This window comes from Mus musculus, chromosome 17 (assembly GCF_000001635.26).
Source record: "Mus musculus strain C57BL/6J chromosome 17, GRCm38.p6 C57BL/6J".
NCBI classification, from domain to species: domain Eukaryota; kingdom Metazoa; phylum Chordata; class Mammalia; order Rodentia; family Muridae; genus Mus; species Mus musculus.
The window spans coordinates 36,975,386-36,999,790 of NC_000083.6; the positions used below are offsets into that span (position 1 = coordinate 36,975,386).

The window sequence follows — 24,405 nt, forward strand, 5'->3', positions numbered from 1 at the left end:
TTGTCACCAGGTCTGAATCTCATTGAACGTATCAAAGGGGAATCTGGACCGTGGGAAATAAATGTTTGAGAGCGACCTGTAGCATGTCCCATGTGAATAAAGCATATTTGTTTGTACTGCTACAGCAAAATACCACGGACTGGTTAGCTCACACCGATCACAAGTTTATTTCTCATAGTCAAGATGATGGCTAATTCAGTATCTGGTGAGTGCTCACTTATTAATGCATGGATATTGTGTCTTTGCTAAGTTCTGAGCATGTCAGACATGGGAGACAAGCCCCCTGGGCTCTCTGTTGTGAGAGGACCAATCCCATTCATAAAGTTCCACCATCCTGTTCTCATCATTTCCAAAGTCTTTAACCTCAAATACCATCACATCCAGGATTAGGTTTCAAATGTGAACTTTGGGACATGACCGGTCTAGCAGGGATGAGGATAGTCTAAAGTCAATGTGTCCTTCCTTTGGAACATATGGCTGTGAATTAAGGCACCTCCAGGATTTGCAGTCATCCCAGGAATCTCACGCTGAGAGACAGACACTGAAACCTGGTGTCAGCCAGAGGAGGAACTCGTCTCCAGAAAAGAAATTTCATATACTTCTAATGATGTATTGGGCCAACTTGGGATGTGAGACAACAGACCAGACAATGGTGGGTTGATGATGAAGCTAGATCACACCTTGGTCACACAATTGTGTCACAGCCTAACTCTGCATGTCTCTTGTCTTCTGTTTAAACATTGTTCTCATGTGAGGACTCTGAAGGTAGACTTGAGAGCTGCTAGACCTCTTTGCCCTTCTTATCAATGTGCCCATATTGAATAAATCTCCTTTCTTCCTCCTGCTTCCTGGTATTTGGATCTTTTAAATACCTTGTTAGATAGGCAGCTGATTGTGGCTTGTTAGGCACAGGTTCTGACCATAACTCTCTGGTAACAGCCTAGGTTAGCTTCCTCGCCCCGCCCCCCCCCTCACACACACACACACACACACACACACACACACATTTTTCTCTGATTTTTGAGATAGGATCTCACCATGTATCCTTAGCTGGCCTGGCCACCCTAATCCTAACCCTAGTCCTTGCTTTGTAGACCAGGTTAGCCTCATATTTACAGAGACCTGCCTCCAAGAACTGGGATTAAAGGCATGTTTTACAGTGGAGTTTGATGAGGGATACAGGGAGGAGGGGAGAGAGGGTTGGGATGTTTTGCATGAGAAAAGAATAAAGCAAAAGTAATGAAAATGCACAGAAAGCCTCAACTTTCCTGCCTACAGGAGTCCGTCCCTCCCCCCCCCCCCTGTCTCCCCCCCCCCTCCCCCCGGACATCTCAACAAGATTCAATATCTGAGCTGAGATTCTGAATAATAAGCTGGGGCTAACCACACATCTACAAGAACATAGCTGAGGATCACAGTGGTAACATTAGTCATTCGTGAAGCTGGCTGTATCCCCTACACCTGCAAGACCAGCACTCAGGCCAATGCAGAAAGACTTATGGGAGTAGACATTGTATCCCTCATTTCTCTCCCTAATATATAAAACAAACAAAACAAAACAAAACAAAAATCTGAAAGAAGCAACTTAAGTCAAGAAGGGTTTGTTTTGGTTTTTGATTTTTATATCCCATCCTGGAAGGAAAGCACGGTGGAGTTCATGGCAGCTGGAGCATGTGACTGGACTCACATCTCCATGCATCAGGAGCAGAGTGTGGGGATGCTGCCCCTCATCTGGCTTCCCTCTCTTCCTCCCTTGTGTTCAGCCTGGGCCCCCCCGAGTGATAGGTTGGTGTCATCACATTCAAGCAGGCTCTCCTTTCCTCAGTTAATCTCTGGAAACATCAGAGACATCTCCAGAATTGCAAACTGACAAACTGACAATGAAGATTAGCCATCACAGCTACATAGTGAGTGCCAGCCCATCCTGAAGTACAGTGTGAGAACCTACCAAAATCGGTGAGAAGGTAGTACATGGCCTCCCTGCTTCACAGTCTAAGACAGCAAGGGTCTTGGGAAGAGGTATGAGAATCCTGGAACAAGGTTTGAGGCCACTGATGCCAGTTGTCAGAGCAGTACTCACAACAAGGAACAGTCCCAAGTGGGAATAAAGTATTTTGCCCTGAGGATGTAAGGACATACGGACCTGGACCTGTCATCAGCCCTGAGTTATTTTCTCTCCCACTGAGTATCATCACCTCAAGTACAAGACGAAGTTAGCAATTTACAGGATAAAAGTCTCTTGCTATCTGAAAATTCCCTAGACTGATTTCCAACGTATAGACATTATTACCTTTTAAACACACAAAATTTTATATGGGACATTAGAGCCTCACAGATTTTTTTTTTAATCTTAGAAAAATCCAAAACTCCAAACTTGAGCCTTCATATCCAGGGACAGAATACAAAAGCCAAACACCACCAGATCCGATGCAAGATACAGGACTCCCGCCACAGTGGAGCCAAGGACTCAGGCTGTGCCCAGCTGCTGGGTTGTTTAACAGAATGAGGGAGGGACTAGGTCTCTGTTTCCTTTCGAGACTTTCAGTGCTGGGACTTGAGGTTAAGGGGTGGAGATAAAATGATAAAAATAATAAAGTTAACATCCTTCTCCATCTCTGGGAGGATAAAGGCAGAGAACAGAATGCAGAACGATTTGGTTCCAGAGGAAACTCTTAGTCCTAGACCTCAGGCAATATTCCAGGGGTATGGTTGCAGACAGACCTGGAACAGGGTCAAAAAACATGAAGAAAGGATTTGTATAGGAAAAAGATGGAGTGCCCTCCCAGAGGCCCGTTCCCTCTTCCTGGAGACCCTGCCTCAGATTTGTGTCCACATTAGTAGAGTCCTCTGTGTGAAGCACCACCCCCTCCTCTATTTCCAGGTGTTCCTTACACAGTTGGTTTAAAAAAAAAAAAAAAAAAAAAGGCCGCTAAGTGGCTAAGACACACTAATGGATACACTTTATAGTAACAAAACAGAAAATTGGCACATTTGTATCCAGGGCTTGAAATATCTCAGGAAAACCCAAATCTCAAACACCATCCTTATCTGCACTTTCCCTCCTCACCACTATGGCAGCGCACCTCCAGTGACCAAAACTGGAAGGAGAACCAGACCAGCAGTGATCCCCGTGATGGGTGTGGTGGGAGAAAAAGATGGCTCTGGAAGAGAGAAGGGAGAGGAGGATAGAACTAAGGGATATGCTCAAGGTCTGCAGAAGGGTTCCTGCTTTCCCAAGGACAGACTCTGTACCTACACACACTACCTTTACTCCATTTCAGGATGAGAGGTTCAGACAGCCCCTCAGGTTGCACATGGCATGTGTATTTATGCTCTTCTCCTGAAGGCAGCACCACAGCTGCCCACTTCTGGAAGGCTTCGTCCTCTGCAGGCCTGGTCTCCACAAGGTCCATGTCCTGAGTCAGGTCCTTCTCATCCCTCTGCCAGGTCAGGATGATGACAGCAGGGTGGAAATCCAGGGCCCAGCATCTCAGGGTGACATCACCTTCAAGCGTTGAATGATGGGCCACATTTGTTTTGGGGGGAGTCTGAGGAGAAGAGTCAGAGGGTAACAACCTTCTGTTCTCTCCTGTGGACTATATGAGCATTAGTCATGTGATCATCCCCATAGTTGGGTTGAAAATTGAAACAGCAGCTCTTACACAGCATGGACTTAGGATGAAGAAATATCTATTCCTTGGATCTGTTCCCGATCTGTGAACATTGGCAGAAACGGGGACTGAGATCAAAACAGGACTGGCACTCACTCTTTTCAGAGCTGGTACCCCTTCATCCACGAAAAGATGGAGTCCACTATTGTGCTTTCAATGTAAAAATGTTCCCTGTGGCTCAGGTGGATCCTGTGGGATCTGGAAATCAGGGAGGCTTCCTCTGCTCCAGACCAATATGTGTGTGTACCCCTATACATGTGCAGCACTTATCTAGAGGTCATAAGACAACTTGTTCTCTCCTTCTCCATGTGTGCTCAGGGTTCCAAACTCAGGTTGTTAGGCTTTATGGCAAGCACCAAACATTGAGACATCTTGCTGGCCCAATGATTCCTTTGTATTGCCTCAGACTGTGCAACCTTTCTTTCAGAGAGGAATGAGCAGTGACAACACTCAATTTCTCTACTTCTACATCACCCAGACCCCATCTGCTTCTATGTCCCACAGCCTTGAGAGCCCTGGGAAGATGGCTAAGCCCCAGTTGCAAGTCTCAACTGCCCACAGCAAAGGACACACAACTGCTGTCACTGTCTGCTTAGGATCCTGCCCCACAAGTATTATTTCAGAAATTGCTGTTGCTGTTGTGATAGATAGCATGCCATGTCGAGGTATCGATACACCTTCAGATGGAGCAGTCTCAGATGTGAGTCCAATCATCCACACCAAGTGCATTGCAACCCTCCGCTGCCATTCCACACCACATGGAGAAAGCAGAGACACATCAGTAATTTCTCCCATGGATGGTTTGGCTTCAATTTCATGTCTTATATCCCAGTAACCGTGAACCTGATCCTCCCAAGCCCATTTTGGTCCTGCTGGGTCCCCACTTGGGTGTAGAGTATTTTATTACTTTCTCCGGAGAGATATGATAGATATCTATTCACCCCAGACAGGACTCCAACAACAGACCAAATGAATGATCCCATCAAAGCCCATCCTTACCATCCAACACAGTTTGGCAATCCCATAAATGCATTGAAGGTTACTTACAGACACGAGTGAGGCGTTACTTAATACTCATAAACACCTACAACACTGAAAAGCCCACTCCAGCATGAATGACAACTCACAAAAGCTAGATCACTGGAGTGTGCCACCAATGAATTCAATCAATTAATACACACACACACACACACACACCATTACCATACTGGCTATCCAGAAGTTCACTATATAGACAAAGCTGGCCTCCAACTCACTCATCTGCCTGCCTCTGCCTCTTCAATGATGGGATTAAAGGCATCAGCCACTACACCCATACCATCAATTAACCTTCTAGTTCCCATATACACTAATATTTCTGAAGTCCAGATGTGGCTAGTAGGATTCCTTGTGATTGGGGAACATAGGAGGGTGTGAATGGCTAGAATCCCCAGTAAGGGTAATCACAGCTTTTCTGATTTTGAAACAGTAACAGCCTTGTGTGGAGCCTGGGGGACAGTATTTCACAATAGGTGGCTTAGGAATTGGTCCTGGCATAAAGTCTGCTCAAGGGCCAATAGAAGCTACCCCTGAAACCTGCATGCTGCAGCATCTCCTCCCCTTTATCCAGGTATTTGAGAAGCCACTTCAACGCACCTTCCCTCCAAGAAAGATGTGCATGATATAACAAAACCAGATGCCTCTTGCTTGCACCTAGTGATCTGAGACTCCTCGGTATCCACTGCAACCCAGGAGCGCAGGTCCTCTCGGTCAGAGAGATGTAATCCTGGCCTTCATAAGTGATGTGCTTATACCCACGGAGGAGGTGATGGTCTGGCCCTATGTCACAGCCGATTAGTCACTGGACAGTGTGAGACTCTGTTGAGGCCAAAGTGGTCAGCACCATGTCCCAGGTTAGCCCCATTCATTGCACACAGCCTGCTCGTGATTGGTCAAAGCCTACTTCAAACTGAAATGAAACCACAGTAAATTTCTGCAGGCTTCTCCAGGATTGCAGGAACTTGCAGATTTCACCAGCCCAAGGTACATATTTCATAAGAATATGCGGAGACTATAGACTAGCCTTCCATATAGGATCACTCACCATTCTCTCTCTGGCTATGATAGCCGAACAGGGTCCACAGTTCGATTTGACCGAGTATTAAGATCCTCCTGGCGAGGCGCATCAGCTCCTCCAAATGCTCAGGTTCCTGAGCTATAAATGGCACCCACGGCTCCACCCACTGACTCTCCAAGTCTTTGCTGAAGCTCGTGATCTGTATGTTGTCCATGTAGCCTCGGTGAACCGAGGTTTGCCTTAGCCAGGATCGTACAAGGTGGTGGTGAAATACCGCAGGGAGTGTGAGCCTAGGGGTGGTGCGGGGGTCAACCCAGGTGGACCTGGAGACAAGCGGACTTGCTGGGAGGAGAACTAGCACACAGGGCTCCAGACACGGATTGGAGAAGAGAGCCTGGCAGAGGGTGTGTAGTTGGGAGACAGCCGCTGAGACTTAGCGTTCCCTGAGCTATTGCTGCCCAGCCTCCTCCCTCCTCCCCACAGAAGTGGCTTCACTTTCCACCCTGCACTCACCCGCGCTGGCCTGAGTTGGGACCAGGGCGGTCGCCAGCAATGGAAAGAGGGTGTGCAGCACCACGGACCCCATCCTCCGTGTTTGGAGAACTTGAAGAGCAAGATCCCTGTCTATGAAGTTTTATAGCGTTGTGGGTGTGTGGGGGCAGATCATGACTCTTAGTGGTTCTACAAAATTCCCACACACAACAGAAGTGAACATGTGGGTGTCCAAACATTACTGGGGAAAAGAGGTTTCCCATTTGTGGATTCTTAGAGTGTTTTTGATTAAAAAGAAAAGAAAGAAAAGCCAATAACAAGCCAGAGTCAGAAGGACGCTCCAGGTTCACCTCATTAGTTCGGGATGGCGGGGAGGGGGAGGGGTGAGGGAAGGCAACAACACTAGCAAACCATAATCTTAGCAGGGGCTAAGGGTCATCAATGGGGGAGGGTAAGCAGCTGTAGAAAGGAGAAAAGAAAGGATTAACCCCTTGAGTTATAAATCAGGAAAGCAAACAGACTCAGCAGTTAATCTACAAGGAAGTGGATTTGGGGGGAGGGCTGGGGGGATACTTCAGGAACGTAGTAAGTACATTATTTCATTTGGGGTATTATTATTCCTTCCATTTCCTTTGCATGTTTTCAAATGACCAGCTTTCCAGAGGGGTTGTCTGCTGGCTAGGTGATTAACAAGTCTAGTTAGATTAGCTCCCAAAGAAGGTGGAAGGGGGCATTGGTATGCAATATTCTAATCTCTGGGACAGATCGGAATGCATAGTCTCCACCCTTGTCAGAAGTGGAGATTAGTTTCCATTCTTTTGACCAAAGTCAAGTTACCCAAAAGCCCTGATACCCCTACCCTTCTCAACTGGTAAATGGATGTGTGTGAGCGGGCCCATTCTTAACAACCCCTAAGCCAGGTGACGCTTGTCTAGCTGCCTAACACTGGCAGAAGCTCCTGAGAACTGACGGTGTGTAAACTAGAGAAATGAACCCTGGGGCCACAAGGAAACTTCAATCCTTAGACTGCTTGAAAGCAAGATCCTAGACCAGATAATTTACCCACAGCCCCTCCTCCTGCACCTAGAGTCCTTTACCACAGTAAACCCTTTATGCAGCACCCTGGTAGAGAGCTGTATGTGTCAGGAAGTCCCAACCTTTTTGTTTCAGGATCTCTGTATGCTCTCACAGATTAGGGAGGACTTCAAACAGATGTTAAGCAGGGTGCATCCATCAATCTTACTTGGGCTAAAAAGTAAAACATGTGTTGAGTTCAGTTCCCAGAATCTTGCAGCTCACAGCTGTTAAGTTTCCAACTGGGACAAATGGCAGAGGTGCCTGTTTAACATACCAAAGTGGAGTGGCCTCCAGATTCTTCTGTCCTTGAGTACCTACCCTCAACAGGGTATGGCTGAAGTACCCTTCCCTCCCCCAACTCCCTTAGACTCTTCCCTGTCCATAATCTCGGCATTTTAGTTACTTGCTCCCTTTTGTACCTCTGACCTCCTGGCTGCTACACCTGGTTTCCCTCTTCTCTCCCTTCTCCTCCCCATCTCCCCACATGGCCCATCTCAGTCACCAAGGCCACTCTGGACTCTCCCAAATGTCTCTGCCTCTAGCTGTCCTCTCCCTCTTATCTGCAATATTTTTTTTTCCTCGCCATACCTAGGTCCAGCCATTTCCTCTCCTTTCCTTTTTATTTCCATCCAACAGCCACCTATAACCCAAGCTCTAGGGGATTCATGAAAGGTCTTTGAATAAACTTGACCTCATTTCTCCTGTAAACTCTTCCTGCTCAATGAGTCTCCTGAGAGACCTTGAAGAACAGAAACTGTCATGTAATTTTGTCTCTGTCAAAATGCTTACAGAGGCTCTGTTATATCCACTGAGCAGCCTTCCCTCCCTCCATAAGCAAACCATCTTTATTATATTTTTATGTGCTTTACCTGCATGGATGTGTGTGTACCACATGAACGAAGTGCCCACAGAGACCATCAGACCCCCGGGGACTGGTATTACAGAGGGTTGTGAGTCACCATGTGGAAGAACAGCAGGTTCCTAAATGCTGAACCATCTCTCTAGCTCCTGGGCCATCTCTAACGGCCTACTTTTAGTTTTTTGGGTTTTTTGGATTTTTTTGTTTTTTTGTTTTTTTTTTTTTCCAGTCTCACTTAACACTTCTTTAAAAAAATTTTTTATTAGGTATTTTCTTTATATACATTTCAAATGCTATCCCGAAAGTTCACTATACCCTCCCCCTGCCCTGCCCCCCTACCTACCCACTCCTGCTTCTGGCCCTGGCATTCCACTGTACTGGGGCATATAAAGTTTGCAATACCAAGGGGCCTCTCTTCCCCAGTGATGGCCTACTTTTAGTTTTAAGGAAACCAATAAAAGTATAAGTTACCACAAATGGGAAACAAAGAAGCAAAAAACCGTATTAAAAACTCTGTTGTACTGTTTGATTTCTTTATGAGAAAGAGTTTGTCTGGGTCTATGGAATGCACATTAAAACTGTTTTCCTGACGGAACCTTCGATCAGAATCACACAACTTGATCTTCTCCCCACATCCACATAAAAATTTTTTCAGAATTAATGTAATATTTTAAAAATATACTTAAAATTTAGCTCATCACTGAAGAACAAGCATGTGGGAGGTTAGGCTAAGAAAGGAGGTTTGCCATGAGTTTGAGGCCAGCCTGGGTTACATGATACTCTTTCTCAACCAAAGAAACATAGATGAGGCTGGGCAATAGTGGTACATGCCAGCCTGACCTACTGAGTGAGTTCCACGACAGCCAGGGCTACACCGAGAAACAGTGTTTCAAAAAACCAAACCAAACAGCACAAACAGAAAGAAAAATGATCAAGCTTGTATGTTTCCAAAATGTCACAATTGAATTACAATAAATTCAATAAGTGAATTCAGTTTCCATGGTGAGAATTTGGCAGGTAATATTGCTTTCCTTGGTAATCTAATTGAAGCAAACCCATATCCATTTATTCCAATCTTAATTACTAATATTCTCTCAAATATGACATATCACACTGTAAATATATGTATAGATGAGGGTCACAGAATAGATGCAGATATTGAGGAGGTTACAGTAGCATTTCATGATGCTTTTGAAGCGGGCTTATAGAAATGTAAATGCAGGGGCTAGAAAGTTGGCCCAGGTTAAGAGCATCTTGGTTTGATTCTCACCACCCAGGCTGTGGCTCACAAGCAATTCCAGTTCCAAAGTGTGGGGCAGAGTGTGGGGATGCTGCCCCTCATCTGGCTTCCTCCTCTCCCTCCCATGTCTTCAATCTGGGCCCCCAAATCATTCAGTGCAGCTCCCCCCACAGTGCAGCTCTCCCCTCCTTTGGTTAGTCTCTGGAAAACACCTTCACAGACATTTCCTGTGAGATTTGAGATCCAGTCAATCTGACAATGAAGATTAGCATTCACAGCTACACAGTGAGTTCCAGCCCAGTCTAGGGTACAGTGTGAGACCCTGCCAAAATAAAGATGGGGGAAGGGTAGAGGATGGTTAAGTAGTTAACAACATTTGTTGGTTTTTCCAAGGACCAAGGAAGGTTCAGTTCCTCTCATCAACATGGTGGCTCACAACTGCCTGTAACTTCAGTTCTGGCCTCCATGGGATGGTGCACATACACTCAAGCAGGCAAAGATACATGCACAAATCACATGTGCACAAATTCAAATAAGTAAGCAAAACTTTATAAAAAGAACTGGCTAGAGATATGGCTTAGTGGTTGAGACCACTAGCTGCTATTGTAGCCGACCAGGGTTCAGTTCCTAGCACCTACACTGTGGCTCACAATTATCTCTAGCTCCAGTTCTAGGGGACCCACACGTTTTCTGACTTCTGAAGTCTCCTTCATGCAGGCAGTACAGATACATATACTCACACATACACATAAATAATAACTTAAAGCCCAGCAGTGGTGGCGCACGCCTTTAATCCCAGCACTCGGGAGGCAGAGGCAGGTGATTTCTGAGTTCAAGGCCAGCCTGGTCTACAGAGTGAGTTCCAGGACAGCCAGGGCTACACAGAGAAACCCTGTCTTGAAAAACCAAAGCCATAATAATAATAATAATAATAATAATAATAATTTTTAAAATGAGCTGGAGAGATGGCTCAGCAGTTAAGAACACTGACTGCTCTTCCAGAGGTCCTGAGTTCAATTCTCAGCGACCACATGGTGGCTCACAACCATCTGTAATGTGATTCAGTGACCTCTTCTGGTGTGTCTGAAGACAGCTACAGTGTACTCACATAATATATATATATATATATATATATATATATATATATATATATATATATATATTATATATAATGAAAATTGTGAAACCTCCCTTAAAACAGATAGGGAGTAATATTGAGGCCCCCTGTTCTGAGACAGGTCTAGGAAGAAGCCTGAACCATTTAGAACAAGATTTGTGGTCACTGATACCAATTATCAGAGTCACCCACAGTGAAGAACAATCTCAAATGGAAATATATTATTTTTCTTTGAGAAAGCAATAAAGGATTCCTGTCATCATCCCTGAGCTGTCATGTTGATATATACATGTCTTTGTTTTTCCTCTCTCCTATTGGGTTTAGTTTCAGGCAAAAGACTTAGGGAATAATTTTTGAAATGGAAGCCTTTGTCTATTTGCTATCTGAAAAGCCCCTAGAATTGATTTCTAATTTCTAGGAAAAGATACTAGAATTCAAATGCTTGTCATTTATTTATTAATTTTTGGTTTTTCGAGACAGGGTTTCTCTGTATAGCCCTGGCTTGTTATTATTAAACATGAAGGAATAGTATATGTGATAATGGAGGGTTGACGGTAATTTTATTATTTTATTATGGAACCAGGTTTGAGTATTTACAGGTGAAAGGAGAATGCACAAGCCTATCACCTCCATGTGCCACACAGGATACACTTCCTGCCACTGGACATGGGTCCAGTTCATGGTGGCTGGGGCAGTTCCCCTGTAGCTCCTGGATACTGGATGTACCAATGTACCCTTGCCGGACACATTCTCTACAGTTTCAGCTTTTCCTTATCACCGCGTGCTGAAGCCAAGTCCAGCATGTCATCATTCGACAAGGATTTGTGCTGTGCTCAGCTGCAGGAATGCTTTTGGGAAGATGGTGGAGGGACATGATCTCTGCTTCCTTTCTAGATTCTCAGAGGGGTACCCCCGCCCCTGAAGTGTAGAGGTCAAGAGGTGAGACAAGTGGCCAAGGGAGGGAAGTAAAATGGGAAAAGTGAGCTTTTAGAATAGATTGAGTAACTCATCCTTTTCCATCTGTGGGAATAAAAAGATGGGAGAGCGGCAGGATGGGAAATCCTAGCAGAATTCCTGGGTTCAGCCCTTCAGGAATGTTTTTAGAATTATTATCTGAAAACCTAGAGCAGAATCAGAAAATAAGAGAAGGGAAGTATTACAGAAAAGCTCCCAAGTTCCAGCCTGGAGACCTGTCCCAACTGGCATGTCATGGTTTGTCATGTCAATGTGAGATATTTGTCACTTGTTTCCAAATGTGCTTTAGAAAGAGTTAGAACACAATATCCTAGATTGGATAAGCACACATATATGTATATATCTTATACCAACTCACTGGGTGTGGTGGCACACACCTTTGATCCATCATAGAGGCAGAGGCAGGCGGATTTCTGAGTTCGAGGCCAGCCTGGTCTACAAAAGTGAGTTCCAGGACAGCCAGGGCTATAGAGAAACCCTGTCTCTAAAAAAACCAAAACCAAAACCAAACAAAAAAGACCTCAGATATAACCCATTTCCTACCTTTCCTCTTCCTCATCACTATGGCAACCACAGCTCCAGTAAACACAACTCCAAAGAGAAGCAGGCCAACAGTGATTCCCATGATGGGAATGGTGTGCTTAGAAGGGTCTGGGAAGGGAAGGGAAAGAGAGAGAAGGTGTGAGCCCTGGCCCTCAGCTCTTACCCATGACCTTCTCAGGGTCTCCAGAAGGGCTTCCACTTTCCCAAATGATCATCTCTGTGTCCACACCACTCCTTACCCCATTTTAGAACAAGGGGCTGGGTTAGCCCCTCATGTTGCACATGACATGTGTATCTCTGTTCCTCTCCAGAAGGTACCACCACAGATGCCCACTTCTGGAAGGTCCCATCCCCTGCAGGTCTGGTCTCAATGAGGTCCATGTCCTGAGTCAGGTCTTCCTCATCCCACTGCCAGGTCAGGATGATGTTAGCAGGGTAGAAGCCCAGGGCCCAGCACCTCAGGGTGACTTCACCTTCAGGTCTGGGGTGATGGGTCACATGTGCCTTGGGAGGATCTGAGGGAAAGAGTTGAACAATTCAGGAATCTTGAATTCTTCCCTGAACTGAAGCAATGTTTATGGACCATCTTGGAAATTGAATGGGTAGTTGAGGGATTTAAGCACCATACAGTATTCTAGATTCAGGCATCTGGAATAATCGACCCCTTGGGAAACCCTAGACATAGGATGACAAGATGGACTTCGGGACTCCCAAGGAAGAAAGGAGAAAGGTCTTGACTGGGTGAAGGCTGAGAGACTTAGCATCATTGGAGTCAAGACTCCAAAGAGGTTGGGTGTGGGCTGAGAACATGGCCTGAGAAAGGGCATGGCTTACAAAGGGCTGCAGACTGAAAGGGGCAGCTGTTTAGGGATCTTCTCTCTTTCCTTCCTGAGACAATCTCAACTCTCCCGAGAAAAAGTCGCAAGAGTCTCTGTCTAGTGTTTGATCGGGAAAACCAGAACTCTCTTCCTTCTTCAGATGCAAAGAAAAGAAGCAGTATTCTAGCCCAGCTCATTTTGCTCCCTTCCAGAGAGACTGTGAGCCCCAGCCCCAGAACAGATGGAGGAGATTCCCGGCAGCCTCATATACCTGTTCTTAGCAGAGTCTCCTTCCCTATCTCCAGGTATGTGCGGAGCGACTCCACACACTCGCCCTTCAAGAAGGATTGCCTTTGCTCAGAGACACCAGACTTCTCCCACCTGCGCAGCGTGATCTGCGCAGCTGTGTCGCCTGCGACCCAGGAGTGCAGGTCCGGGCTTAGGGTGAGGTAATCGCGGCCGTCGTATGCGTGCTTCTCATGCCCACGGAGGAAGAGTCCATCTGGCCCCACTTCGCAGCCATACACACACTGAAAGACGTGAGAGCCTGGCCCCGCCCCGGTCGTATTTGGACCACAACCTTGCACGAAACCGGTTCAGGGTCTCCTCAAGTCTGGCAACCTTGGGGGCCAAACCTCGGGAGCTGAGGACCCGGGAACTCAGGGTCGTCCGTCCGTAAGGGATGTGAAAGGGTTACTCACCATCCTTGCTGTGGTTGTAGATGTCCATGGCCTCCTGCAAATTCACTAGGGCAATCTTCTCAATGACCTTGACAGTCCTGGTCTGCTGTTCCCAATACTCTGGCCCCATCTGCTTCACCCACAGAGCGCGTGGCTCCATTCTCTGATTTTTCCCCTTATTGTTGTAGCACAGGAACTGTGTGTCGTCCACGAAGACGACAAAGATGAAGGAATGCTCCCTCAAACCAGGCTGGGTCATGGTGGTGGCAAAAAACTGCAAGGAATGGATGCCTGGCGACGGAAGACACAAATCCTTTTTTTTTTTTTTTTTTTTTTTCCGGGACTTGTAGAGGTGTAGGTGACAGAAGGGGAGCAGGGCGTGGGGTTCAGGATGAAGATTGGAGAAAGGAGAGGGAAGAGTGGTGAGGCTATTTCGGTTGTGCGGCTTCTTGGCTTCTCCAGTGCTGCCCTCACTCTCCTTGGCCGAGGCAGTTTCCCTCCTGACCCGCACTCACCTGCGCGAACCAGGGTCAAGGCCAAAGCTCCGGTGAGCAGCAAGGATAGGAGGGTAGAGAGCGCAGGGCTTCTCATCCTCCGTGTTTAGAAGGTCTAGAGGGACTGAGACTTTGTTCCTCTGTGGATTTTATAACACTGCGGTGTGTGGGGAGAGACCATAATGACCTAATGGCTTTCTTCAGAATTCAGATATGCAGTCAGTTCAGGCAGAAGGACCACACAACTGACACCTGACACTGATGGTAAGCTGGAGAAAGGAACTCAAAGGTTACGGAGGAATCCATACATCCCTTGAAGAGCAGACCTGAGGGTCACATCAGAGACCAGGAATTTTACCACCCTCTTCCCCCCACACCTGGTGCCAGGAGCTGTGTTTTAACATTTTGTTTCCAGGATCTATCTCTGCACGCTTTTACAAATGTGAGGACCTCAGAGGGATACGGCATGTTACATCCGCCCACATTTATCATATTTTTAAAAGATGTATTTATTTATTTTTATGTATGTGAGTACACTGTAGCTGTCTTCAGACACACCAGAAGAGGGCATCAGATCCCATTACAGATGGTTGTGAGCTACCATATGGTTGCTGGAAATTGAATATTCTATGACCCTCAAAGTCACTTAGATGCTTTCTTAGGATCCATGACCTCGTGATATTTTCATGCATTTTTTTAAATTTACTTCCCATATTTCCTGGCAGCTGGTTAACCTGTTGATATGTTAGTATGACTCCAGTCTGAGGAGCCCAATTGCAATTGGGCTTATTAACAATCATATTATCCAACAGTGATTACTTACAGGATAAAAAGGATATTTTCATTTTTTAAATGTCTTTTGTTTTCTGGTTTTTGTTTGGTGGAGACAGACTTTTATGTAGACTGTGCTGGCTTCAAACTCTGTAACAAGACTGTCTCCCCCCCCCCCCCCAAGTGTTGAGAATACATGCCTGAATCACACAAAATACTTATTCTTGCCGGGCAGTGGTGGCCCCATGACTTTAATCCCAGCACTTGGGAGGCAGAGGCAGATGGATTTCTGAGTTCGAGGCCAGCCTGGTCTACAGAGTGAGTTTCAGGACAGCCAGGGCTACACAGAGAAACCCTGTCTCGAAAAACCAAAACCAAAACCAAAACCAAAACTAAAAAATGAAAAAACTTATTCTTATTGCATCTTTTTTTTTTCTTTTGTTTTTTCGAGACAGGGTTTCTCTGTGTAGCCCTGGCTGTCCTGGAACTCACTCTGTAGACCAGGCTGGCCTCGAACTCAGAAATCCATCTGCCTCTGCCTCCCAAGTGCTGGGATTAAAGGCGTGCGCCACCACGCCCGGCTTTATTCTTATTTCATGTGTACGTGGGTGTGTGCCTGCTTGCTTGTATGTGCACTAATTGTTTGCAGGAGCCTGAGAAGGCCAGAAGGAGGAGTTAGAACCTTCTGATTCCCAGCAACCACAGGGTGGCTCATAGCCATCTATGATGAGAACTTATATCCCCTTCTAACCAATAGGCATATATGCAGGCAGAATACTGTATACATAATAAAGGTAAATAGACCACAAACTCAACTTTGTTACTGATATACTTCAGGTCCAGACAGACAGATTCCTGTTCCCTCAGCATCATGCCTTCTGGATGGTCCAATCAGCATGGAAAAAGTATCATTGGATGTATCTGTGAGGCAAAGGGCTGTCCCACAGTGTCTTTAGCAATCCCATTTTGTGGTAGTACAGTTGAAAGACTTCTCAAAATGGGATAATCTGGAGATCAGAGATAGGGATGGAGCCCTGAAGGGTTTAGGAACTCCACAAGAAGACCAACAGGGTCAACTAACCTGGACCCTTGGTGATCTCAGAGACTGAACCATCAACCAAAGTACATACACAAGCTGGACCTAAGCCCTCTCTGCTCATGTGTACCAGATGTGCAGCTTGACCTTCATGCAGGTCCTGAACAATTGGAGCAGGGTCTATCCCAAAGCTGTTTGTTGCCTGTATGTTGGGGTACGTTCTAGCTGGGCTGCCTTGTCTGCCCTCAGTGGGAGAGGAAACACCTAGCCTCGAAGAAACTTGAAGTGCTGGAGTACTCTGTGTGTGTGTGTGTGTGTGTGTGTGTGTGTTGTAATCTGTTCAGAGGAGAAGGGGAGGAGGAAGGATTGTGGGAGGGGGTGACTGGGAGCAGGACAGTGAGTAGGATGTAAAGTGAATAAGTAAAAATGAAATTAAATTTAAAATAAAAGGTATGGACAGTATTAACTTCAGTGTTTCAAAAGAAGTTAAGGTCTCTAAGAGAGGTAGCATTAGGCTACCAGTGGAAACTGGGGGTGGCAACCAGCTGCTCCTAAAGTGTAAATGACTGCTTCTTTTGGGGACTTGTTTGGACAAAATCAAAAACACTTTGAGTCGAGTGCCCTGAAGTAGCTCACGTCCTAAGTTAGAGGAGGCATTTTGCAGAGGCATTTTGGACCTCCGGGCTTCATAGCCTTGTTTATCAGGAGCTTTCTGAATGATGTCTATAAGGACACCCTGTTTTATCTGGTTAAGAAATTATCAGCATATTGTGTGAGGATGGAGCCTTGGGTAAAGGCCATGGAATCTAAAACATCCTTAAGTATTGAAGAAAATCCTGAAGGAAATTCACTTTATGCCTGAGGTATTGGACTCCAGATTAATTTTTTTCTCTCTAAATGCAAGTGCAGACAGAAATATCAAGTCAGGGTGTGAAGGAATCTAAAAGAAAAATGAGCAGAACACATCTTCCTGAGGGAATTCAGAGAATTATAGCGCTCAGGGTTTTGTTTTCTGCCAATCAAGGTATTTTATTTCTGAGTTCAATTTCCTTCTTCCCTTACTGACAAGATTGGCTTTGTAGGGTGAAGAAGCAAAACCAACGTCAGCTAAGAGAGAGAAAGTTCTTTCTCCTGCATCTTGTAAGAGGTGATGTTAGACTTGTAAAGGAGAGGGTTTGTTCCCCTTCTCAGGAAGGGCTATCAGACTGTGGTCAGCAGGAGCCCAGCCTCATTAGCCATTAGCTTGTGTGCAAGAGCTAGATGAGGCTTCCTGTCATGTGCCGCTCTGTTCTAACCTACTAAATCAAGATAACTTTCCAAAACAGCAATAAGTAGGAAGTGTGAGGTCTGCTCTGAGGACATGGAAGTAAAACCACTTCCTTAGGATCTTATATGGTAACATCAAATTTATATAACAAAATTCTCTCTAAATATACACTGGTGAGAAGTCAGAGAACAAAAAGAGCCTGCAACGCTAAGAGTGCCTGATACAACTTGGCTGTGATAGCTAGACAATTAAATAGGTTGTTTACTGACTCTAACAACAGCTCGAGGGGAATCAGAAATGTCAGTTATTCACAATTTCTTTCACCTGAGATGAGAGAAAAACTACAACTCTAGTTCTGAATCTTCTACTTTCAGCTGTAGGCTGCCACTAAGATTATCAACTCATTAGGGGATGTGGTTTTATCTTACTGAAGGGGAAGAGGAACCTCTGGAGGATCTTGATATTTAAGAGTATTTACCCTTGACATGTACTCCCAAAAGCAGTAATGCTATACTGTCTGTAAAATTCAAAGGCAAGATTTGCTTTCTTAAGAGCAATGTTTTTTTTTTTAACTAGATTTATTCACTTAATTTTATATGTGAGTGTTTTGCCTGCATGTATTTATGTGCACCATAAATGTGTTTATGCACACGGAGGTCAGAAGAAAAGTACCATATTCTCTGGAATGGGGGTTACGGGTGGTTGTGGAAAAAGTGGATGCTGGGAATTGAACTAGAAACGCTTAAGAAAATTAAGCATTCTTAACCCCTGAGCCATCTCTCCATTTTGTTCATTAAAAAAAAAAAAAATTCGGGCTGTCGAGATGGCTCAGTGGGTAAGAGCACTGACTGCTCTTCCAAAGGTCCTGAGTTCAAATCCCAGTAACCACATGGTGGCTCACAACCACCTGTAATGAGATCTGATGCCCTCTTCTGGTGCATCTGAAGTCAGCTACAGTGTACTTATGTATAATAATAAATAAATCTTTGGGTTGGAGCAAGCAGGGACTGAGTGAGTGGAGTTGACCAGAGTGAGCAGAGGTCCTAAATTCAATACCTGACAACCGCATGAAGGCTCACAACCATCTGTACAGATATAGTGCACTCATATACATAAAATAAACAAACAAACAAATAAATAAATCTTAAAATATATATATTTTCCTGCCGGGCAGTGGTAGCAAATGCTTTTAATCTCAGCACTCAGGGGACAGAAGAATCTCTTAGTTTGAGGCCAGCCTGGTCTACAGAGTGAGTTTCAGAACAGCCAGAGCTACACAGAAGACCCTTGTCTTGAAAAACAAACATACATACATACATACATACATACATACATACACCCTTTTTTCACCAAGCCAGGCATAGTGGCACATACCTTTAATCCTAACACTCAGGAGGCCTGGTTTACACAGTGAGTTTCAGGATAGCCAGTGGTACACTGTGAGACCCTATTGTAGCACTCTCCCTCTTCTTCCCCCTCCCCCTCCAAAGTTATTTTTACTTCTTGTTTTCCTATACATCATTTCTAAAGAATTGTGTGGCTACTTTCTTATGTCTCAAAGAAACCCAAGGCAAATCTCAGCCCCTGTGACTCCGCCCAGCATTTCTTGCCCTGCCCCCTACCTAAACCTCTCCAACCCAGGGCCTGGGCTTCGCTTCCCTTTCCCCAGCTTCTCTTTTCTATATAACTCAGCCATTTTAGCCACATGTGCTGGGTTATCCTTTGCCTCTTGGGCCATGGCTCCTCCTCTCTTGCCCCCTCCCCTCTCTTTTCTTCTTGTTCTGCTCCCACCCCCACCCCCTTTATGGTCCAGTTCAGTCCGTACGTACCTTTCCAGATGCATCTGGCAGAACTCTCCCTCACATCTACAGTAAAAAATCCCCGAAAACCTTCTCTTCAACCATTCCTAGCAGCAGCCATGTCCTCGTTTGCATTCATACTTCCACTCCATATTTAAAGATGAAGCAGCCCAGCCCACTATGCTTTTCAGGGCCTTTCGCTTTATACCAGAAAGTGAGTTCCTGTCCACAAAAGAAATGAAAAGAAAAAAAAAAAAGTTTGTACTCAGGTTCTTCAAGGTCTAATACAAACATGACTGAAAAACTTGTTTAAACCTTTCAACAAAAACCCTTGAGGTAAATAAACAAACCATGACTGGGATTTCTAACCCAGGTGTCACAGTTCATACTTGTAATTCTGAAACTGTGGAGGTCAAGCAAGAAGCCAAGCAAGAAGCCTTATCACAGGTTCTAGGCCAACCTCCAGCTACCCAGCAAGACTCATTTCAAAACAAGAACAACAAAAATAGCAGACAGTTGACCCAGACCCAAAGACTGGCCACAAGTGCTTCAAACGGCGGAGCTGAGCCACTCAGATGTTGATGTTGGGCACAGAACTGTAATGGTTGGTGTTTGGCTTGCTGGGTTTGGAGTAAACCACAATACAAGTATTTTCCTGCTATTTTTTTCCTTTTTTTCTATTCTCCTCCTCCTCTTCCTCCTCCTCTCCCTCCTTCTTCTCTTCCTCATCCTTCTGCCCCCCTCCCCAATGGAAATATTAACTTTATACCATTATTAGAGTATCTACTTTTTTGTTGTTGTTATTTTTAAACAGGGTTCGTAGTTAGAACTTCTGAGGAGATTTTGGATTTAGATTTCCTAATGGTACAGCTGTTACGACTGTGGATAGTGGGTCCACAGATATGGCTCAGTGTGAAGACCACCTACTGCTCTTCCAGAGGAGCCAACTACTATCTGCACTTTATATTATGAGACATACTTGAAACCTTGTGGGGATTAAGGACAGAATATGATGGATTAAAGTGACAGTTTGGGTGTAAAGTTCACATGGGATGAACTTATGATTAATCTTCTTTTTGAAAACAATTTACTTAATTTTCTTTTATGTGGGTTGGTGTGAGATCCCCCAAAACTAGAGTTAAAGACAGTTGTGAATTGTCATATGGGTGCTGGGAATTGAACCCAGGCCCTCTGGGAGGGCAGCGGGTTCTCTTTACTGCAGAGCCATCTCTCCAGCCTTATGAGTAATCTTCTTTACTGAGTTGTCTGGATTTAGAAACCACCCCCTGCTGGGCATAGCTTCAAGGGCGCTTTTTGAGAAGAGAAGACCCACCCAGAATGTGAATGGCATTATCAAACAGGCTTAATTCTCAGACTGAATGAAAATGGAAACAGGAGAAAGCCAGCTGAGCACTTTCATTCCTTTTTCTTTACTTTCCAACCCACCCAGACTCCACCTGTACCACCGCTAGCTGCTCCTGTAGCCACACCTCCCCTTCTGTGGTGAACTTTACCTTTTGACTGAGAGCCAAAATAAACTTTCCCCCAACAGGTCACTTCTTGTGATGCATCTGGTCACAGAAATGAGAAAACAAATTTTATAGCAAGTACTTGTAAGAATTATGACTATCAGAAGTCTCCATTCATTGCTGACAGAGATACAAATAGTATAGCCACACATGGGAGATACCCAGTAGTTTCTTTAAAACTAAGAAAACACTTAACTATACAATATACAATGGCCACACTTACAGGTTTTCCCCCAGGACAAATCAAGAGCATGGTGCACAACCTTGACACGGTGCAGGCATCATTTTGCCTCTCTGGACTTCTTAAATGCATGGTCCCAGTCAAACTTAAGTCAAATAACATTCATCAGTATGTGGGGCTAGTCCTCCTCAAAAGTTTCAGGGTTATCAAAATCTAGGAAAATCAGAGAAATTGTCACAGAGGAGCCCTAAGGATCAACTGAGACCGAGTGTGTGGTGCCTTGGATAACGTCCTAGGAAAAAAAAAGGACATTAGTAACAACTGAAGAGTGTAAATAAAATATGTATAAATAAGTGTGTCCATATAGTTTCATGGGTTATAAAATGTATGGTGATGTGAGATTTAGTTTTATGCATGTATATGTATGCTTGCATGAGGTCATGAGAAGCACATATGCAGTGCCCTTGGAAGTCATAAGAGGACTGTGAGCTACCATGTGAGTGTTGGAATTGGAACTGGGTCCTCTGTATGAGCAGACAATATGCTCTTGACCATGGAGCTGTCTCTCCAGCCCTGTAGGATGTTTTAAACAGAGAAACTGGTGACTCTATATATTACCTTTGCAGTTTCTCTGGGGAAAATAAAAGCATCCTAAATTTTATTTTAAGATTTATTTATGTGTGTGTTACAGAGAAGCTGAAGTTGCAGACTTGTGATCCATCTGATGTGGGTGCTGAGAACTAAATTCAGGCCCTCTGCAAGAGCGGTACGTGCTCTTAAACACTAAGCCATCTCTCCAGTCCCTTACATTCTAAAATTTAAAAGGTCATGATTAGAAAATAGTTTTCAGGGACAGGGAGTGTGGCTCAGTAATAGATTGCCTAATTAATATATTCCCTGGGTTGAATCCCCTGCTCTGTGTGCATATATACACTGTCTCTACCCCACAACTAACCAACAGAAACTGGAACAACAAAGCAATCTGTTCCATTTTCCAGTGTTGACAGCAAACAGATGGAGAGGGGAATACTCAGAGATACTACAGGATTCCTTCTAACAGCTCTAACTTTCTTCCACCTACTGCGTAGATCTGGGTGGTCAGAAACATCTCATTCCTAACCACCCTTGTCCATCCAGGTTTCAGTAGGCCACTTCCAACTGATTCCCAATCAGACACAATCTGAGAGGTCAGAGCAGCAGCGCCCTCGTGTGGCCGTGATATTGAGGCTAGAAGACCCTACAACCTCTTACAGAAACTTCCTGAGACCTGACTCAGAACTCAAAGCAGTGTCAAGTGCTAACAGAGTCTGAGTGCTTCCCAAATCTAGGCAAACACAGATGTGTCCTCTTCTTTGAGTGATGGTGGACTCTGATTCATGATACAAGTCTCCAGCTTGACTACACAGCTAGTTTGTAGCTTCCATTTGGGCTAGAACTTCCCTCCTCCTGGGAACAAGCCCAGAACTTTCCACAAATAAGATGGGGGAGGAGCCAGAGCCACCCAGGGCAAGGTCCAGGGACGACAAGGAGGTCACAGAAGTCAAAATAGGTAAATTGAGCCTGGGAGGGAGGACAAAAGGAATGCTGGGTGGAAATCGAGAAGAATGCACCACCGGAAGTTTAGCAGTGGGGACATTAATGCTTCTGGGATGGGTCCTATTGGAGACAGGGTTAAGTTCTTCTAGCTCAAGCTCTGCTTTTCACATGGATAGTGACTCATTGAAATATTAGGTTCTGAAATGTCAGGTTATGGGAGGCGGAGAGAAAAGGGAAGAGAGGGAAAGAGGTAGCGAAACATCTTAACATAAAATTTTTCATTGTATTGTATAGGTATGAGTTTATATTTTGCTTGAAAGTACACTTGCATGTCAGGTTAAAAACTATGTGTGTTAGGTTTCTCTTAAGATTGCTGGAGATTTTTTCATTTTTCCTTTTCTTTTTTTTCGAGACAGGGTTTCTCTGTATAGCCCTGGCTGTCCTGGAACTCACTCTGTAGACCAGGCTGGCCACGAACTCAGAAATCCACCTACCTCTGCCTCCGTTTTTTCGTTTTTGTTTGCTTGTTTGGAGGCGGTATGTTTTTTGGTTCTTTGGGGTTTTTTTTAGACAAGATGCCACTATGTTACCCCGCCTCAAACTTGAGCTCTTAAATCTCATAAGCTAAGTAAACACCCTGTCAGTCACTGAGCTACATCCTCAGGCTTTTTCTTTAGACGAGTGTTAACTAACGTACCCGGAGTGTCTGTGTGCAGTGTCTGACATTCAGGCTCCATTTTTCCTGTACCCTCTAGCTTCATTTTGGGACAGGATATTTAAGTGGTTTGTTCTGCATCCGTGTGACTTAGTGATGAACAAAGGTTTGTCCAGTTTCTGCTCAAGCTTTTGCACCTTTCCATGGTCATCTAGTTTCTATAATTTCTCCAAAACTTCCAAATCTAAGAACAGCTAAAAATTCTGGAGGTTAGTGATTTATGCCATTAAGGGTTTTTTGTTTGTTTTGTAATTTTAAACAGGGTCTTTCCCTGTAACCCAAGTGTGCTGCAATCCTCTCTCCTAAATTCTGAGATTACAAGTATTCTGCTTATAGGTGTGTTGATTGGGGGTGGGGAGGTGAATAGAAAGGTGCTGGTCTACAAAGTGAGTTCTAGGACAGCCAGCCCCAGGGCTATACCGAGAAACCCTGTCTCAAAACACCCCACCCCCACCCCCAAAAAAGGTGCAGATTTGCAAGTCCCACCAGGATAGTGTCTGCACCAGGATAGGGACAGACTTCCTTCATGGTCCGGTTTCTCTACATCTCATGAGTACTTACTTTAGTAGTCAGCCTGGAGTTTGGATAGAGTTTGTGTTCAGATTTTTGTTTGTTTATGATACAGGGGATGAAACCCAGGGCTTTCTGTATGTTAGCCAAACATTCTACACTGAGTACATTGCCAACTATATTCAGAATTTGGATCTCAGTCCTTCCATGCTTGCCTCCTGATCTGAATACTGTCAATACTAGAGCCACTGGGGCTGCAGTAATTTGCTTAGGGGTTGGTAAATACCTACAGGTGTTCCTTAACGTTTCTATTGTTTTGATGAAACACCATGACCAAAAAGCAAGTTGGGGAGGAAAGGGTTCATTTTCCTCACACTTCATATCACTCACTGTTCATCATCAAAGGAAGACGGGACAGGAGTCAAATCGGGCAGAAACGTGGAGGCAGGAGCTGATGCAGAGGCCATGGAGGGTGCTGCTTACTGGCTTGCTGCTCCTGGATTGCTCAGCCTGCTTTCTTGTAGAACCCAGGATCACCAGCCTACAGGTGGTACTACCCATAATAAGCTGGGCTCTACTCCCATCAATCACTAATTGAGAAAATACCATACAGGCTTGCCTATAACCTGATCTTATGGAGGTATTTTCTTTTCTTTTTATTTATTACTACTATTATACTACTATTTTTATTTATTACTACTATAGCACACTGTAGCTGCATTCAAACACACCAGAGGGCATCGGATCCCATGACAGATGGTTGTGAGCCACCATGTGGTTGCTGGGATTTGAACTCAGGACCTCTGGAAGAGCAGTCAGTGCTCTTAACCACTGAGCCATCTCTCCAGCCCCCTGGAGGTATTTTCTTCATTGAGGTTTCCTACTCTCAGATGACTTTAACTTGTACCAAGCTGATATAAAACTATCCAGCACAGACACAAAGACCAGACAGAGACTTGCAGTTCTTGCTCACCATGGTGGTCAGAGGACAACTTGGGCAAGTCAGTTCTTGCCTTCCACCATGCAAGTTCTGGGATTC

At 44.9% G+C, this 24,405-nt stretch overlaps 2 protein-coding genes and 1 pseudogene across 5 annotated transcripts; all 3 read right to left on the reverse strand.

Annotated features, from left to right (window-relative positions):
• Positions 1-2,315: 2,315 nt before the first annotated feature.
• Positions 2,316-5,852, reverse strand: 2410137M14Rik (RIKEN cDNA 2410137M14 gene). Its single transcript, NM_029747.3, has 4 exons — positions 5,755-5,852; positions 3,266-3,548; positions 3,084-3,161; positions 2,316-2,721 (listed from the first exon to the last, which is right to left on the reverse strand). Exons 1-4 carry the CDS (start codon positions 5,755-5,757, stop codon positions 2,597-2,599), a joined length of 489 nt encoding a protein of 162 aa, NP_084023.1. The 5' UTR covers positions 5,758-5,852; the 3' UTR covers positions 2,316-2,596.
• On the reverse strand, positions 5,248-5,529 carry H2-M4-ps (histocompatibility 2, M region locus 4, pseudogene; annotated as a pseudogene).
• A 2,547-nt stretch (positions 5,853-8,399) lies between the features above and the next one.
• Positions 8,400-22,570, reverse strand: H2-M5 (histocompatibility 2, M region locus 5). 4 transcript variants are annotated; one of them, NR_160897.1, is made up of 6 exons: positions 20,648-22,570; positions 20,410-20,466; positions 18,926-19,117; positions 12,270-12,545; positions 12,031-12,138; positions 8,400-9,717 (listed from the first exon to the last, which is right to left on the reverse strand). NR_160897.1 is itself a non-coding variant. In NM_001115075.2 (6 exons), the coding sequence occupies exons 1-6, from the start codon at positions 14,117-14,119 to the stop codon at positions 11,593-11,595; spliced, it is 1,047 nt and encodes a 348-aa protein (NP_001108547.1). In that variant the 5' UTR covers positions 14,120-14,148; the 3' UTR covers positions 11,470-11,592. The 4 variants fall into 4 exon arrangements, 2 of the variants coding, with proteins under 2 accessions (XP_030105660.1, NP_001108547.1); NM_001115075.2 differs by lacking the exons at positions 8,400-9,717; positions 18,926-19,117; positions 20,410-20,466; positions 20,648-22,570 and adding exons at positions 11,470-11,633; positions 13,120-13,395; positions 13,550-13,819; positions 14,044-14,148; NR_160898.1 differs by lacking the exon at positions 20,410-20,466.
• Between the last annotated feature and the right edge of the window lie 1,835 nt (positions 22,571-24,405).